At 35.3% G+C, this 16,231-nt stretch overlaps 4 protein-coding genes across 5 annotated transcripts in view; 1 reads left to right on the top strand and 3 right to left on the bottom strand.

The window, feature by feature from the left end:
* LOC127647672 (interferon alpha-13-like) overlaps positions 1-11,797 on the top strand; it is a 69,911-nt gene extending 58,114 nt beyond the window's left edge. The window contains exons 2-6 of one of the 2 annotated variants that reach the window (XM_052132074.1): positions 10,840-10,913; positions 11,003-11,089; positions 11,204-11,338; positions 11,461-11,559; positions 11,651-11,797. In XM_052132074.1, coding sequence (XP_051988034.1) covers positions 10,848-10,913; positions 11,003-11,089; positions 11,204-11,338; positions 11,461-11,559; positions 11,651-11,737 — 474 coding nt within the window. In that variant the 5' untranslated portion in view covers positions 10,840-10,847 and the 3' untranslated portion in view covers positions 11,738-11,797. Of the gene's footprint in view, positions 1-10,787; positions 10,914-11,002; positions 11,090-11,203; positions 11,339-11,460; positions 11,560-11,650 lie in introns of those variants that run through there. The other variant, XM_052132075.1, reaches the window with a different exon arrangement.
* Positions 870-1,783, bottom strand: LOC127647173 (interferon alpha-13-like). The gene is made up of 5 exons (XM_052131274.1): positions 1,658-1,783; positions 1,497-1,583; positions 1,252-1,398; positions 1,053-1,148; positions 870-962 (listed from the first exon to the last, which is right to left on the bottom strand). Exons 1-5 carry the CDS (start codon positions 1,781-1,783, stop codon positions 870-872), a joined length of 549 nt encoding a protein of 182 aa, XP_051987234.1.
* On the bottom strand, positions 8,845-9,496 carry LOC127648147 (interferon alpha-13-like; the record flags this gene model as incomplete). Its single annotated transcript, XM_052132740.1, is given in 5 exon segments — positions 8,845-8,937; positions 9,028-9,075; positions 9,077-9,124; positions 9,230-9,376; positions 9,473-9,496. Coding segments are annotated over 5 exon segments (360 nt in total), but the record flags the coding sequence as incomplete, so codon positions are not given.
* Positions 11,798-14,925: 3,128 nt separating the features above from the next.
* On the bottom strand, positions 14,926-15,841 carry LOC127648457 (interferon alpha-13-like). The gene is made up of 5 exons (XM_052133136.1): positions 15,716-15,841; positions 15,555-15,641; positions 15,308-15,454; positions 15,109-15,204; positions 14,926-15,018 (listed from the first exon to the last, which is right to left on the bottom strand). Exons 1-5 carry the CDS (start codon positions 15,839-15,841, stop codon positions 14,926-14,928), a joined length of 549 nt encoding a protein of 182 aa, XP_051989096.1.
* Positions 15,842-16,231: the final 390 nt, after the last annotated feature.

Raw genomic sequence — 16,231 nt, 5'->3', positions numbered from 1 at the left:
GTGCTTTTTTAAAAACGATAAGTTTCAACTTTCTGCATTTAAACCCTCCAAACATTGGCCTCATTCACTTCCATTGTAAGTGCCTCACTGTAACATCGACTGTTGGAGGGACGAGTCCAAACTATGTGGTAATCAACATTATGCAACAAATGCTGTCAACAAAAACTTGTATTAAACCCGGAATATTCCTTTAAAGTTTTGGATATCGGTTTTGGAACAAACCCATTGACCTTGTTTACATCTCGACTATTCCTTTGGTAAGATCCGATCACAAGACTATTAACTAATTAACTGAATCTAAAATAAAATCTTAATATTTTATACCCACCAAGTAGGCTTATATCATATTATATGATTTTATCTCGTTTTATCTCGTTATTTCGTTATTTCTCTTCATTTTTATCGATTTCGTTTGGACGCTTTCCATTTATCGAATAATTTCTAATTTCACCAAGAGTCAAATGTAGCAAAAATCAGGATTAGTCAAAAAAAATACAAGAGTTCAATACAATACAAGAAGTCACTTTATTTGAAATGTTTTTATTAAAAAAAGTCAATAAATATAAAAAGTAAAAAACACAACAAGCTAAAAGCACTGTTGAATGTTTCTGACTGGGAACTGTCCAGTGCTGAATGGACTTGAAAATGGTGATGAAACATTGTGACGCAATTCGAAAGTGAAATAGACACGGATTTTTCCGTTACAGCAAACAGACTTTGACGCGAAATACTCTGTCCCAGATAGGCTAAATAAATACATACATTTCATTAATAAATCAATTAATGAATACATTCATAAATAAATACATAATTAAATGAATAAAAAAATAAATAAATAAAATTACATGAATAAATAGTGTTCTGTGTGCTCATAACATGATGTCGGAGTTTTGCGTCAATATGAACTTGAGAGTGTGGAGAATCTCCTTCCTCATGATTTCCCATGCGCAGTAACTAAAACCCTGCACAGAAATGAACGACATTCAGCATAAGAATGTTTATAATAAAACACCAACAGATTAAAGTTATATTGGTTGGGGATTCAAGCGTACCTTTTCTTTCACAACTGTGGATATGATATCGAAGTAAGCTTTGAGTGCATCATCTCTGCTTGTGAAATCCTGTGTCCCTTCAAACTTATTCATCACCTGTGTTGGCAAACACACAGTAACACAAAAAATTATTCTGACTGGCACAAGGGCAATTAGACGTTTTAAACAATCAGATGTGAGGAGTTTAGGCAACACTTACGCATTTGCTGTCTTCAATCTGGCGATATATGATGTTTAGAAAGTCATCCAGCTTTTGCGCATTCCACTGGTCAGGAACACCATCATTCTCAAACAGGGTGCCGATATTCTGGAGTGTCTGGTAAATGGCTTTTTCGACACCAGTAACCTTAATCAAAAACAGTAAATGTTGCATTACATTTGTTTAGTTTAATATTGATAACGGAATATTTGTGATTAAAAACATTTCGTGCAAAAAAATGTTACCTGCTGTGTATTGTTGGACTGGAACACATATTGGGGAAAAGGAATGGAAACATGGTCCTTCAGGCATTGCAAAGGAAAAAGACCCCCCTAAAGCAAAATATAAATTCGTAAGGTGGAATTATATTTATTGAATAAATATATAGCAATGTTTCCTCACGTACCATCGTTTCTATAAGTGTGTATGACGTCTTCATCAAGTGCTTGTTGAGGATGCAGTTTGTTGGCAATGACCAAACCTGCGCAAAGCAGACAATGGTGCACAGCCAGGCCATAAGATGGTGATCCATTTTGACAGATGCCTATATAAGGAGGAAAAGACCTTACTAGTTAAACTGATCTGTCGGATAAAGTTCAAACACAATTATAGGATATAATACCAAGTCATTAATAATCAGAAATTGATTGCTCACCTCGATGAATTGTCGGGTTTGCTTCACAAGTCGTGCTTTTCGTTATGTGAAAGTCTCATAGTAGGACTACAGTTTATATACAACATTGCACTGATAAAAAAGCGAAAGGGGTGATTTCATACTTATTCACAACATCCGAATGGAAATGCCGGGACGATGGAAGACTTTGCGTTTTCGAGGCGTCTTAAACTCCTGTTTGATACTTTCATTCAAGTGAATTCACAATGAAGACTTATTAAAGACTTATTTCCTCTTGATTCATATTAAGTTGATTTTCATTAGATTTTTAATAATATGAAAATATGTATATAGTATCCAAGAGCCCAATGTATAAACAAAAACACAGACAACAGAATAAGCAAATTCATCAGTAAATGTGAATACATTATATAGTGGCCCTAAGGCCGGGGTGAGAGGGGGCACGCAACAGTCGACCAAAAGAAACCATACAAATGACCGCAGGCCCGAGGGGTGATCAAAAAACGACCAAGGTCCCTCAAGGAGGGGCGTGACAGTTTCTGTGCACTGGGGCCCGCAAGTTACCCCACTAGTTATGTTTATATTTTACAATGTCGATACTTTAATTTGACCAAAAATATATCAAGCATGAATTGTTTTCATTTAGGCTGCACATATCCAAGGTGAGTAATAAAACTGCCATTTCAATCATCAGAAGATTATTATAATTGACCTATACATTATACAATCTTCCAACACAGGGAGAGCATTACTGATTATATCTTGGAGTGAACCTAATTTATCTTTATGGGAAGTGAAGTGTAACTGTGTTCTGAGTTTATTATGGTATGTAATAAACTCAGAACTATTTGTAGTACATGGTTGTTACCAAATGTCTGTGTGTTTTTGACAACGACAGACCATTTTTTTGTATTCCAGGTCTTGAGCCTAAAATCTCAAACCAGATTACAACCCGAAAAAGCTTGCAGACTATTTAAAACCTGCCACCATACTTTATCAACATGTTTATTTTGTTATTTTGACTCAATTAAACTGCTTTTGATATGAGCATTTGTCTTAAGTTAGGTACCGTTAAGGTCACATAGACCATGCTGTAGGGCTGGTTAAAAAATGTCATATGCTGATTAAACTGTGTTTTAAAGTTTTAGTTATGAAAGCTGAGCTGAGAAAAGACTGTGTGTCAAGGCACTTTGTGCAATGTGTACATTCGTTGATACCAGATCTTCATTTCATCCCAACATAAAGCAGCTAACAAAGCTGAAATACCATGTCACCTTAAAGCAAGTCTGTATAGCTTGAATTCATGAAGCCCCAGAACAAAATTTTTGTGGGACGCCAAACCCTCTAGAAGGCCACCTTTTCACTGCACAAGACAAACGACGTCCGATAGACTGGAAGTCATTCATTTATGGAGAGTCGCATGGGGGCTGCGTGGGGTGCCGACCATCAGCGGATTTGGACATTTTTAATCCGATTTGAGTTTTGGATGCGTTAAAAACCTGAACTTCAGCGACTACACCATATGTGACACTGCGACCGGATGTGATTAATTCCAATCAAATCTGTGTGCATGCGCAAGGTGAGAATTATTAATACTTTTTTTTAACATTATCTGAAACACTTGAAAGTGTAAAAATGCATGGATATTGATAAAGAAGTAATACATTAGCAATTTACCATTTATATTTTATCATTTTTAATTTTGTCTCCATATGTTCTCTTCAAAATTATTGCCGGTCATTTGTCCTACATGCATAACTATTTATTATTTGTATTCATCTCCGCGAGTATCACCGTTTAGTGCAAGTGATGCACCTCAAAGGGGAACATATACACTCACCGGCCACTTGAGGTACACCTGTTCATCTACATATTCATGTGATTATCTAATCAGCCAATTGTGTGGCAGCAGTGTAATGTATAAAATCATGCACATAAGGTCATCAGAATGGGGAAAAATGTGATCTCTGTGATTTAGACCAGGGTATGATTTTTGGTGCCAGGCCGGACACACAAGGGTCTCTAGATTGTGTAGTGAATGGTTAAAAAAACAAACAAAAAAAAACAAAACAACAACAACAACAACCAATGAGCGGCAGTTATGTGGACGAAAACACCTTGTTGATGACAGAGGTCAACAGAGAATGGCCAGACTGGTTCGAGCTCACAGAAAGATAACACCTCTGTTCAATAACCAGAATAGCATCTCAGAATGCACAACATGCTGAACATTGAAGCGGATGGGCTACAACAGCAGAAGACTAAGTTGGGTTCCACTCCTGTCAGCCAAGAACAGAAAGCTGAGGCTGCAGTGGGCCTACCATTTGTGTACCTCAGCAGAAATCCAGATTTGTCAAACCAGACCAGGCAATGTTCTTTGCTGAAAGCAGTGGTACCCAGAGGGGTATTCTGTTGCTGTGGTCCATCCACCTCAATGTTCGACGTGTTGTACATTCAGAAATGCTTTTCTGCATAGCACTGTTGTCACGCATGTTTATTTGGGTTACTGTCACCTTCCTGTCATCTTGGACCAGTCTAGCCATTCAGTCATTAACAATGCATTTTCAGCCACAGATCTGCTGCTCAATGGATGTTTTTTTTTTCGCACCATTCTCTTTACAAACTTGAGACTGTTGTGCATGATATTCACAGGAGATCAGCAGTTTCAGAAATACTACAGAAATTCAACTGTAAGACATCAGTATCGGAGACAATGAAAAGGCGTCTTAAGAATGATTATTCACTGGGGTTCATAAGTTTTGCCCTATGTTGTGTGTATGTGTCATGGTCCTGTCATTCTGTTAGTCAGGGTTTAATCTGACAGTACCGAGGCATTATGAGCAGTTTGGGTTTGGGGTCATTATCACTGCAAAACATGACAGTATGTGCTTAAAGGTTTTAGTCTTTATGCATGAACATTGTGGTTATTTTCTTTTTTTTCCATGCAATAAGACCATGTCGGTAAAACACAGGTCGTTATCCATGGTTTGTTTCTGGTGAAATACAATGACTGCCATATTTTAAGCACGTTGGTATAGTGGAGAGACCCCACTGGCATCTTACATTGGAAAGTGAAAATTAGAGGGAACTGAAAGGGTGTGCATATAAATGATTATGAAATAAATGAAAATCACATGATCATCTCTCCCTCAAGTTAAAAATAGCACACTATGAGTTATTTAAGAGGAATTAAGCACTTTCGGTTGGTTTGCCCAGTAGAAAATGTCCTACAAAGAAAAGCGCAGACACAATCGGACATTCAGACCTCTCAAAAGTGATGAAATAATCATTAGGATCGCTTTATGAATCATATATCATTTACAGGGTTGAGCTAATTCACTGCTTTCACAAGCCAATGCTAAGCCAAAATTATCAGACATTTTAAATACAGGTAACATTAGAATAACTTTAATTAAAAGGTCATTAACAATCATTAGAACGCTTAATTGGTAATCCATGAATCCAATATGAATTAGATTTTTTCAAGGAACTGTCATTTTAATTAGGAAAATATGTTAAATCATTGTTTGTCATTTCAGTCATATAAAAGTGAATGCTGGAGTTGTAGAAACATATACAGGAACACATGCTCACACTGAGATTCACTAGACATGTCATGCCCACCATATGCAAATCAAACGGACTTCTTTCATATATTCAAATAAATAGAATTGAAAGTTCCCTTACAGCATCAAACACTGCCACCAGGTGGCCGTTAAGATGACAAGTAAGATGTTATTTATTTTATTTTTTTATTTATTTTTTCATCACAAGGACATTAGGTAACCTGAAACTATAAACAAGAGAATAAAATAATGGCAATGGCAAATATTTTAAAAGATTATCTCTAGCAATTGAGTGGAAAAACTCAAAAATCTTGATCTGATGTTAACATACCAGACACAGGTTTGATCAGTGAATTTCTATGACTTCACCAGAATTTTGTGATTTCTGCTAAGACTTTTTATTAAATTGTTTTGAAGATATTTCAGTCACACAGATGAATCTACGTGCAATGAAACACTATAGAGCTGAGTACATAAAATAATAATATTTGACAAAGACTTTACCAACACTTTCAAAGGCCCAGAAATCGCTATTTTAAATATATTATTCTAATGATCATAAACAGACCCAACACATTAAAAAAAGGAAAGACAGATGGACACAGTGCTAAGATATATAGCTACAAAATGTTTTAATTTACACATCATAAAAGTCAACATAAAACAAACAAAATTCATTTTAATGAACCAAATACATAACCAAACTAACTAAACCTTTATCTATCCTAAAGTCTTCTATGAGAATACAAAGTAATTTGCCTAATAAAGAGGCTGATAATAACTACATGTTAGATTTACTCATTTATAAAGTTATTTATTGTGGATTCCCTGAATTATGAATTTATGTCACTGCAAAGGGTGCAACCTGCACAATCTTTCCGATGGAGGTGGTGGAAGAGGTTTCCCCAAACCAACTGTGTCCTTATTGTGGCGTATCAGCCACATAAAAGAGTGTTGCGGTAAAAAAAGAGAAGAGGGATGTAAGATGAGTGACGTTGATATAACCACAGAGTATACTTCTATGGGCAATACCCCAAAAAATTGTGTATTTGTGATAACCACAGATCATTTCTCTTGAACTCAAAGTCTCAAAATTCTAGTTTATGAATTGCTGGTTTTGTTCTCGGTCTGTGGTATTGAACCAGAGCACAGTCACTAAAGCTCTTAAAAACACTTCAAAATGCCATCATACTATATTCAATATTTTGACAAATATGGAGTTCAACCAGGTCTTCTGCAAAGTCATTAGTTAGTTAATAGGATGTTGGAATAAATTATGCTTTTAAGTGAGAGCATAGAGTAACATCATGTATCACTTCTGTCATCAACCTGCAATGGCTGTCGTCACTGAACTGTCTACAAAGGCAATTTACTTTACACAGGAAAAAATAAACTATTGAATGGGAGCTCTCAACAGATTCAATTGTGGGGGGGACTTCACATCATTTTTTGTATTCAGTTATCTGGAAAATATTGGCTCCTTTGTGGTTGTAGAAAGCTGGTCTTGAGTCGGCGTTAAGTTTGATTAATCTTATACAAGATGTTATTTAACGGCAATAATTCAAATTTTTAACTGTTTATCCATCCATAATCTTTAATCTTATGATAAAAATAAAAATATACAACTGTGATTTGTCCTGTTGTTCTAGGCAGTAAATCACTGTTTTATGCTTGTGTGCTGTGTTTTTCTTTGAACTTTGAACTTATATAAGGTCTAAAGTTTATATCTGTGCTTTGCAAAACATGTTTCATCATCAGAATCAGATTGAGCTTTATTGCCAAGTGTGATATATATATATATATATATATATATATATATATATATATATATATATATATATATATATATATATATATATAGTTTGTACAAATACAAATCTGTTACACAGATGCAAGATAATGTAATGCAGAAGAGGTAGGATATGTTAAATAATAGAATTGACTAGGCTGTTTCTTACAAGTAATAGTTTTTAAATTGTTCATGAGATGGATAGTCTGAGAGAAAAAGCTGTTCTTGTGCCTGACGGTTCTGGTTCTCAGTGCTCTGTAGCGTTGGCCAGAAGGCAACAGTTTCCTAGCACAATTTATCAAGTTATTTAGCACAATAAAAACAACAAAAGTTGACGACTTTGCTGTAAAACCATAATAAAATAAATATCACAAAAGTAAATCACATAAATACATCAACACAGCTATGCTGTACAAACCACAATGCAAGATAAAGAGGTACATAAGGACAATCGTAAGCTTAAGAAAGAAGAAAAGTTTTTAAATGAATGAAATGTTTCGGGTTCAACACAAGTTAAACTCAATCGACCGCGTTCGTGGCATAATGTTGATCACCACAAAAATATATTTCGACTTTTCTTTGAAAAATCTTACAGTGAGGAAGTAAAGAGGTCCAGTCATTAAACATTAAAAGACTGTTTCATGAACATAGACACAACACATAAACAATATGCTCTTTAACTTTATTCCAGTGTGATAAAATCAACATTTCTGTGTAAAATTATGTCCAATTTTAAAACTTCGTTGCCAAGACGAGGTAACATTATAAACCCTAAAAAATCCATAAAAACGATTAAAATGATTAAACTACTTTAGCTCAAATGATACACAAGTTTCAACAGAAGTAGAAAACTAATGCAAGTACTTTTTAAAAACGATAAGTTTCAACTTTCTGCATTTAAACCCTCCAAACATTGGCCTCATTCACTTCCATTGTAAGTGCCTCACTGTAACATCGACTGTTGGAGGGACGAGTCCAAACTATGTGGTAATCAACATTATGCAGCAAATGCTGTCAACAAAATCTTGTATTAAACCCGGAATATTCCTTTAAAGTTTTGGATATCGGTTTTGGAACAAACCCATTGACCTTGTTTACATCTCGATTATTCGTTTGGTAAGATCCGATCACAAGACTATAAACTAATTAACCGAATCTAAAATAAAATCTTATTATTTTATATCCACCAAGTAGGCTTATATCATATTATATGGGTTAGGCTTATACAAGAGTTCAATACAATACAAGAAGTCACTTTATTTAAAATGTTTTTATTTAAAAAAAAGTCAAGAAAATATAAAAAGTAAAAAACACAACAAGCTAAAAGCACTGTTGAATGTTTCTGACTGGGAACTGTCCAGTGCTGAATGGACTTGAAAATGGTGATGAAACATTGTGACGCAATTCGAAAGTGAAATAGACACGGATTTTTCCGTTACAGCAAACAGACTTTGACGCGAAATACTCTGTCCCAGCTAGGCTAAATAAATACATACATTTCATTAATAAATCAATTAATGAATACATTCATAAATAAATACATAAATAAATGAATAACTAAAATAAATAAATAAAATTACATGAATAAAAAGTGTTCTGGGTGCTCATAACATGATGTCGGAGTTTTGCGTCAATATGAACTTGAGAGTGTGGAGAATCTCCTTCCTCATGATTTCCCATGCGCAGTAACTAAAACCCTGCACAGAAATGAACGACATTCAGCATAAGAATGTTTATAATAAAACACCAACAGATTAAAGTTATTTTGGTTGGGGATTCAAGTGTACCTTTTCTTTCACAACTGTGGATATGATATCGAAGTAAGCTTTGAGTGACAACAACACCTTCAGGGAAATCTTGTGTCCCTTCAGACTTATTCATCACCTATGTTGGCAAACACACAGTAACAAAAACAAATTATGCTGACTGGCACAAGGGCAATTAGACGTTTTAAACAATCAGGTGTGAGGAGTTTAGGCAAACACTTACGCATTTGCTGTCTTCAATCTGGCGGTATATGATGTTTAGAAAGTCATCCAGCTTTTGCGCATTCCACTGGTCAGGAACAGCATCATTCTCAAACAGGGTGCCAATATTCTGGAGTGTCTGGTAAATGGCTTTTTCGACACCAGTAACCTTAATCAAAAACAGTAAGAGTTGCATTACAGATGTTTAGTTTAATATTGATCACGGAATATTTGTGATCAAAAACCTTTCGTGCAAAAATGTTACCTGCTGTGTATTGTTGGACTGGAATGCGAGTTACAATGAGGTTTTGTTGTGGGTTGTTGCAATACATCAAATGGATATTTCGATTTCCCATTTTCTGACTCAAAGTCATTTTTTTTATTTTGTTTGTATGAACATTAAACGTTCATTCATTGAAATACAAGGGGATTGCCAAACAACCAATTTCGGGTTTAGAGTGAAACGTGAAAATACCAGTCGCGCACGTTTCCTGTGCCATGATGACACATTGAGGTCCTTTAGTTCCCTGCTGAAGATGAAGAGTTCATATTGCAAAAAATACTAGAACTATGAATCACAGAAAAGGGACCCATAAGGTCGAGTCGAGGTCAAAACGTTCAAAAAAATTAAAGAAAATAACGCAATTCCACACAATTAACTCTTTACCATACAGTCGAAATTCCTATTCAGTGGCGCTTTATAATTTGGGTACCAGACCCAAAGCTTTCCTTGTGCTGTGTCTTCTACGGTGTCTTAGGGCAAATTATGTTGCCGATGTTCTAACTAATTCTAAATGCACCAATGAACCTTTGTTCAAAGATACCTAATAACGAGTATCACCAAAGTGTTTATTTAGTGCTGTGTTAAATTTGAATTGTCTGGCAGAAAGGGTATTCTAAGACAAGACCAGTATCTCTATTAAGATCAAGGACAGATTTTAGGTTCTTAGCAGGGCGGCAGGACCCATCACTGTAAAAAATGTAAAGATACTCAAGGCACCATTCAGGATTCCTCAACTGCCATACCGGCAGAGCCCTCTGGAGCTCCTCCAGACACCCATTAAAAGAGCCTCAAATACCATTTCCGTACTCAATGAACTTCAAGATATTTCAAGAGTCCCAAACCTTTTCCTTATGATGGAGTACCTGAAAAATAGTCCAGAGTTCTTTAAAGTTCTTACCGGAAGATTAAAAGCTTCTCAGTGAACTGATTGAACAGACAGACAGACAGACAGACAGACAGACAGACAGACAGACAGACAGACAAACAGACAAACAGACAGACAGCAGACCACAGACCACTTCCTCTAGCCAGCCACCATAACTGAGAGTTGTGTAGAAAGAAATAGAAAGTCGAAAGCGCTGTGGCTCAAAAAACGGTTGTGATTTAATTTAACATCTTTCCATCCTCCTCTCATTTATTTTTTCGGTTCTGATGTACCAATACTGTATAAAACGACCGATTGGCATCTCTCTAATCACACATAGTTTCAACAGCATTCGTGAAAAAGTGCCTTTCTTAAACTCTTTCTTTCATTTTAACTTATTTCGTGATCCCCGATCTTGAATTAATCTACAAAATGGCACTTGTACGTTTCATGTTGCTGTGTTCATTTCTTATTTATTCTCAAGTGTGTTCAATGCCAACAAAGTGCATCATTCGGCGGGACCATGTGGAGTCATCTCACAATCTACTTGAGAATATGGTATGTTGAGTTTGTATCTTTATTCTCTTCCTTTTCTTTCATTACTTGTCTCACACATGTCCTAACCTATGCCCTGTCTTTGTTGATAGGGAGGCCTTTTCCCTCGTGAATGCTTGGAAGAAAACGTCGAGATAACGTTTCCTAAATCTGCTCTGCAATCAAACGGCTCCAATCAGGTAAAATCAAAACAAATCAAGACCACGACCATTCCCATGCATTAGTTCCAAGACATAATTCAGTGTTTTAGATGATGTAATGTTGTCTAACTGCTCTTGCTTATTGATTTGCAGAAAATCGCAGTTTATACAATCATGAGGCACATTGACGCTTTGTTTGAGAACGAGACCCATCCTGAATCCTGGGTCCCGGAGAAAGTTGATGCTTTCCGGCACAACGTTTATCGCTTAAAAGAAGATAACAAATGTGTAAGGGAAAATGTGTCACAGCAGACTGTTATATTTTCTGTCATATCTGTTTTATTTTAAATCTATTGCATGGATGTGTGAACATACCTGTAACTCTGTAATAATGACTTATTCTTGGACAGATTTTGGGGGAAACGCACGGACCCGTGGACGATTTTCCTGCAATAGACGATGCCCTGAGAAACTATTTCGAAGAATTGGCCACTCTTCTTAGAAACAAGGTACAACTCGATCTGCAGCCTTCTCAAACATATCTGAATTAAATACGAAATGTACAGCTCATATCAATTGCTGTCTTCTTTTCTCTATCAGGATTACAGTTTCTGCGCATGGGAGGTGGTCCGAAAGGAGCTCCTGAGTGTTCTTAAAGACATCCTCCAGATTAACTCATCCGAATAGTCATTTTCCTGGTCAAATATGCATTTATTTATTTATGTAATTATTTGTGTATTTAATTATTTATTTATTTATTTGTGTATTTATTTGATTATTTATTGATTACTGATTGTTTGTTTGATTGCAAGGAGAAAACAGTATTTGCAGTGTCTGTGTTCTTGTCAGTTAAATGCAACATTTCTTGTCTTATAATTGTGATGACAGAGATATACACTAAACATTCAATAAAACTGTCGACACTGAAGTATTTATCTGAGTTTCATTCACTGGCGTTTGAAAAACAACATGAACTTTTCTTGATCAAACTCGGTTACATAGCCTTAATGTACAGTATAAAACAGTGACTGTAAACTGATTAAATGGGTCAAATAAGAAATATTTACTATATGTCACATGACACAGAACAGGACAGAGAATCCACATTGTGTTTTTGAAGTTATTTTCCACAGTAGGCAATCATATATTCCCCAGTCTACAGCCACTTTCACAGCTTGACATGACAGTTTATGACTTTGACATGATATTTCACATAGTCGCTGTCTGTATGTGAAGTGCTGAAATGTGAGTGTGTGGTGTCGCTCGTTGTTACTTCATTAAAGCTGTTCGTATCTGTAGAAATAGGCCTGCTTGTAATTTACCTCGCTGGGAAATGTAAAAGATTTTTTTCTTAAACATTCAACAATTACCTGCATATCTAAATAGTGTTTTGTAATCCTTTGGCATATAATGATCACTTTCACACAATCAATTTCACTCATTTCATGTGCGTTTGCACTGTTTCCATTTAACAAACTCAACTGAGGTCATTAAGGGCATGTAATTACTGGACAGTGGACACTCAGTGATGTTCTTTGAATAATCCTGCAATGACAAAACAGGCCTAAACTAAAACATAATTTTATTAGCAATTTTCTGCACACAGTTTTTCTAAGAAATTTGTAACCGTATAAAATGAATGTAAAATCTTCTTAAGTCCACAGAATAATATACAGTATATTCAGTAAATTTAACTTAAACTCAAACTTACACTTATAAAGCTGATGTTTAACATGTACATCAGCTTTATACGTTTTTTGACCTTTCCTTATAAACACGTGTCCCTCATAACATATAAAAGACTTCCCCAGTCACTCGTAAATCTATTTTCTATTTAGTTACGATAGCTTTGGGAAACGGGCCGCAAAGAGCAATCGTAAGATATATTCTGTATACTTATGTTTACGATGCATTTGGCAAAAGAAGCCAGTTCTTAAGATATACTCTCAATATAAAGAAGAAGAAAAAATATGGACCAATATTAAACTCTCAGCTGGCGAAGGAAGAACAACCTCTGCGAGCCTTTTACACATTGGAGTCAAAGTGGGTCTCCAACTTCACGTGTTTATAATTAAGTGTTAATGTACATTTATCTACTTTATGCCAAGAGAAATAAAAAATAGATCTCATATGTTCATGTGTCAGGAGCATAAGACCCTGTTTACTTGATATGAAAGAGCAAGAAAGAGAGCTATTGTACATGAAACAGTTTATAGATCCGCGTGGTATGATGTATATAATTCAACAAAACATTAAAAACACGAGAAACCAATGTGTACATGTGGTCATTGCATGATATTCTAATGTCATGCTGCAACTTACAGACAGTGTTTCAAAATGTTCCAAACGTGGTGAACTTCCTTCATGTGTCCTACCTTCTTAAGCAGCTGTTTTCTATGGCATTTTCCTTACTGAAGTAAAGCCAAGGATTTGAAACTCTCTACATGCGGCGACTCATTCAAAAACTCCTTAAATGAATCTTCAATCGATCAAGTTATTTAGCACAATAAAAACAACAATAGATGACCGCTGTGCTGTTCAACCATAATAAAATAAATATTTCAAAATTAAATCACATAAATACATAAAAGCTATGCTGTACAAACCACAATGCAAGATAAAGAGGTACATAAGGACAATCGTAAGCTTAAGAAAGAAGAAAAGTTTTTAAATGAATGAAATGTTTCGGGTTCAACACAAGTTAAACTCAATCGACCGCGTTCGTGGCATAATGTTGATCACCACAAAAATATATTTCGACTTTTCTTTGAAAAATCTTACAGTGAGGAAGTAAACAGATCCAGTCATTAAACATTAAAAGACTGTTTCATGAACATAGCCACAACACATAAACAATATGCTCTTTAACTTTATTCCAGTGTGATAAAATCAACATTTCTGTGTAAAAATATGTCCAATTTTAAAACTTCGTTGCCAAGACGAGGTAACATTATAAACCCTAAAAAATCCATAAAAACGATTAAAATGATTAAACTACTTTACAGCTCAAATGATACACAAGTTTCAACAGAAGTAGAAAACTAATGCAAGTGCTTTTTTAAAAACGATAAGTTTCATCTTTCTGCATTTAAACCCTCCAAACATTGGCCTCATTCACTTCCATTGTAAGTGCCTCACTGTAACATCGACTGTTGGAGGGACGAGTCCAAACTATGTAATCAACATTATGCAGCAAATGCTATCAACAAAAACTTGTATTAAACCCGGAATATTCCTTTAAAGTTTTGGATATCGGTTTTGGAACAAACCCATTGACCTTGTTTACATCTCGACTATTCGTTTCGTAAGATCCGATCACAAGACTATTAACTAATTACCTGAATATAAAATAAAATCTTAATATTTTATACCCACGTAGTAGGCTTATATCATATTATATGACTTGATCTCGTTATTTCTCTTAACATACATTTTTATCGATTTCGTTTGGACGCTTTCCATTTAACGAATAATTTCTAATTTCACCAAGAGTCAAATGTAGCAAAAATCAGGATTAGTCAAAAAAAATTCAAGAGTTCAATACAATACAAGAAGTCACTTTATTTGAAATGTTTTTATTAAAAAAAGTCAATAAATATAAAAAGTAAAAAACACAACAAGCTAAAAGCACTGTTGAATGTTTCTGACTGGGAACTGTCCAGTGCTGAATGGACTTGAAAATGGTGATGAAACATTGTGACGCAATTCGAAAGTGAAATAGACACGGATTTTTCCGTTACAGCAAACAGACTTTGACGCGAAATACTCTGTCCCAGCTAGGCTAAATAAATACATACATTAATTAATAAATAAATAAGATCTAGAATAAAAAAATAAATAAATAAAATTACATGAATAAATAGTGTTCTGGGTGCTCATAACATGATGTCGGAGTTTTGCGTCAATATGAACTTGAGAGTGTGGAGAATCTCCTTCCTCATGATTTCCCATGCGCAGTAACTAAAACCCTGCACAGAAATGAACGACATTCAGCATAAGAATGTTTATAATAAAACACCAACAGACTAAAGTTATATTGGTTGGGGATTCAAGCGTACCTTTTCTTTCACAACTGTGGATATGATATCGAAGTAAGCTTTGAGTGCATCATCTCTGCTTGTGAAATCCTGTGTCCCTTCAGACTTATTCATCACCTATGTTGACAAACACACAGTAACACAAAAAATAATGCTGATTGGCACAAGGGCAATTAGACGTTTTAAACAATCAGATGTGAGGAGTTTAGGCAACACTTACGCATTTGCTGTCTTCAATCTGGCGGTATATGATGTTTAGAAAGTCATCCAGCTTTTGTGCATTCCACTGGTCAGGAACAGCATCATTCTCAAACAGGGTGCCAATATTCTGGAGTGTCTGGTAAATGGCTTTTTCGACACCAGTAACCTTAATCAAAAACAGTAAATGTTGCATTACATTTGTTTAGTTTAATATTGATAACGGAATATTTGTGATTAAAAACATTTCGTGCAAAAAAAAATGTTACCTGCTGTGTATTGTTGGACTGGAACACATATTGGGGAAAAGGAATGGAAACATGGTCCTTCAGGCATTGCAAAGGAAAAAGACCCCCCTAAAGCAAAATATAAATTCGTAAGGTGGAATTATATTTATTGAATAAATATATAGCAATGTTTCCTCACGTACCATCGTTTCTATAAGTGTGTATGACGTCTTCATCAAGTGCTTGTTGAGGATGCAGTTTGTTGGCAATGACCAAACCTGCGCAAAGCAGACAATGGTGCACAGCCAGGCCATAAGATGGTGATCCATTTTGACAGAAGCCTATATAAGGAGGAAAAGACCTTACTAGTTAAACTGATCTGTCGGATAAAGTTCAAACACAATTATAGAATATAATACCAAGTCATTAATAATCAGAAATTGATTGCTCACCTCGATGAATTGTCGGGTTTGCTACACAAGTCGTGCTTTTCGTTATGTGAAAGGCTCATAGTAGGACTACAGTTTATATACAACATTGCACTGACGAAAAAGCGAAAGGGGTGATTTCACACTTATTCACAACATCCGAATGGAAATGCCGGGACGATGGAAGACTTTGCGTTTTCGAGGCGTCTTAAACTCCTATTTGATACTTTCATTCAAGTGAATTCACAATGAAGACTTATTTCCTCTTGATTCATATTAAGTTGATTTTCA

The sequence above is a fragment of the Xyrauchen texanus genome, chromosome 8, assembly GCF_025860055.1.
Source record: "Xyrauchen texanus isolate HMW12.3.18 chromosome 8, RBS_HiC_50CHRs, whole genome shotgun sequence".
Taxonomy (NCBI): Eukaryota; Metazoa; Chordata; class Actinopteri; order Cypriniformes; family Catostomidae; genus Xyrauchen; species Xyrauchen texanus.
The sequence above is the reverse complement of the archived record's forward strand: the minus strand, read 5'-3'. Positions and strand labels throughout refer to the sequence as shown.

What these genes read in the sequence shown, in the direction of transcription:
- LOC127647173 (XM_052131274.1), bottom strand. Translation starts at nt 1,783, where the DNA reads ATGGATCACCATCTTATGGCCTGGCTGTGCACCATTGTCTGCTTTGCG. An exon ending in ACACACTTATAGAAACGATG is followed by an intron (nt 1,584 to 1,657) that starts GTACGTGAGGAA and finishes ATTTTGCTTTAG; the next exon opens with GGGGGTCTTTTTCCTTTGCA. An exon ending in CCACAGTTGTGAAAGAAAAG is followed by an intron (nt 963 to 1,052) that starts GTACGCTTGAAT and finishes ATTTCTGTGCAG; the next exon opens with GGTTTTAGTTACTGCGCATG.
- LOC127648457 (XM_052133136.1), bottom strand. Translation starts at nt 15,841, where the DNA reads ATGGATCACCATCTTATGGCCTGGCTGTGCACCATTGTCTGCTTTGCG. An exon ending in AGTCCAACAATACACAGCAG is followed by an intron (nt 15,455 to 15,554) that starts GTAACATTTTTT and finishes TTTTTGATTAAG; the next exon opens with GTTACTGGTGTCGAAAAAGC. An exon ending in CCACAGTTGTGAAAGAAAAG is followed by an intron (nt 15,019 to 15,108) that starts GTACGCTTGAAT and finishes ATTTCTGTGCAG; the next exon opens with GGTTTTAGTTACTGCGCATG.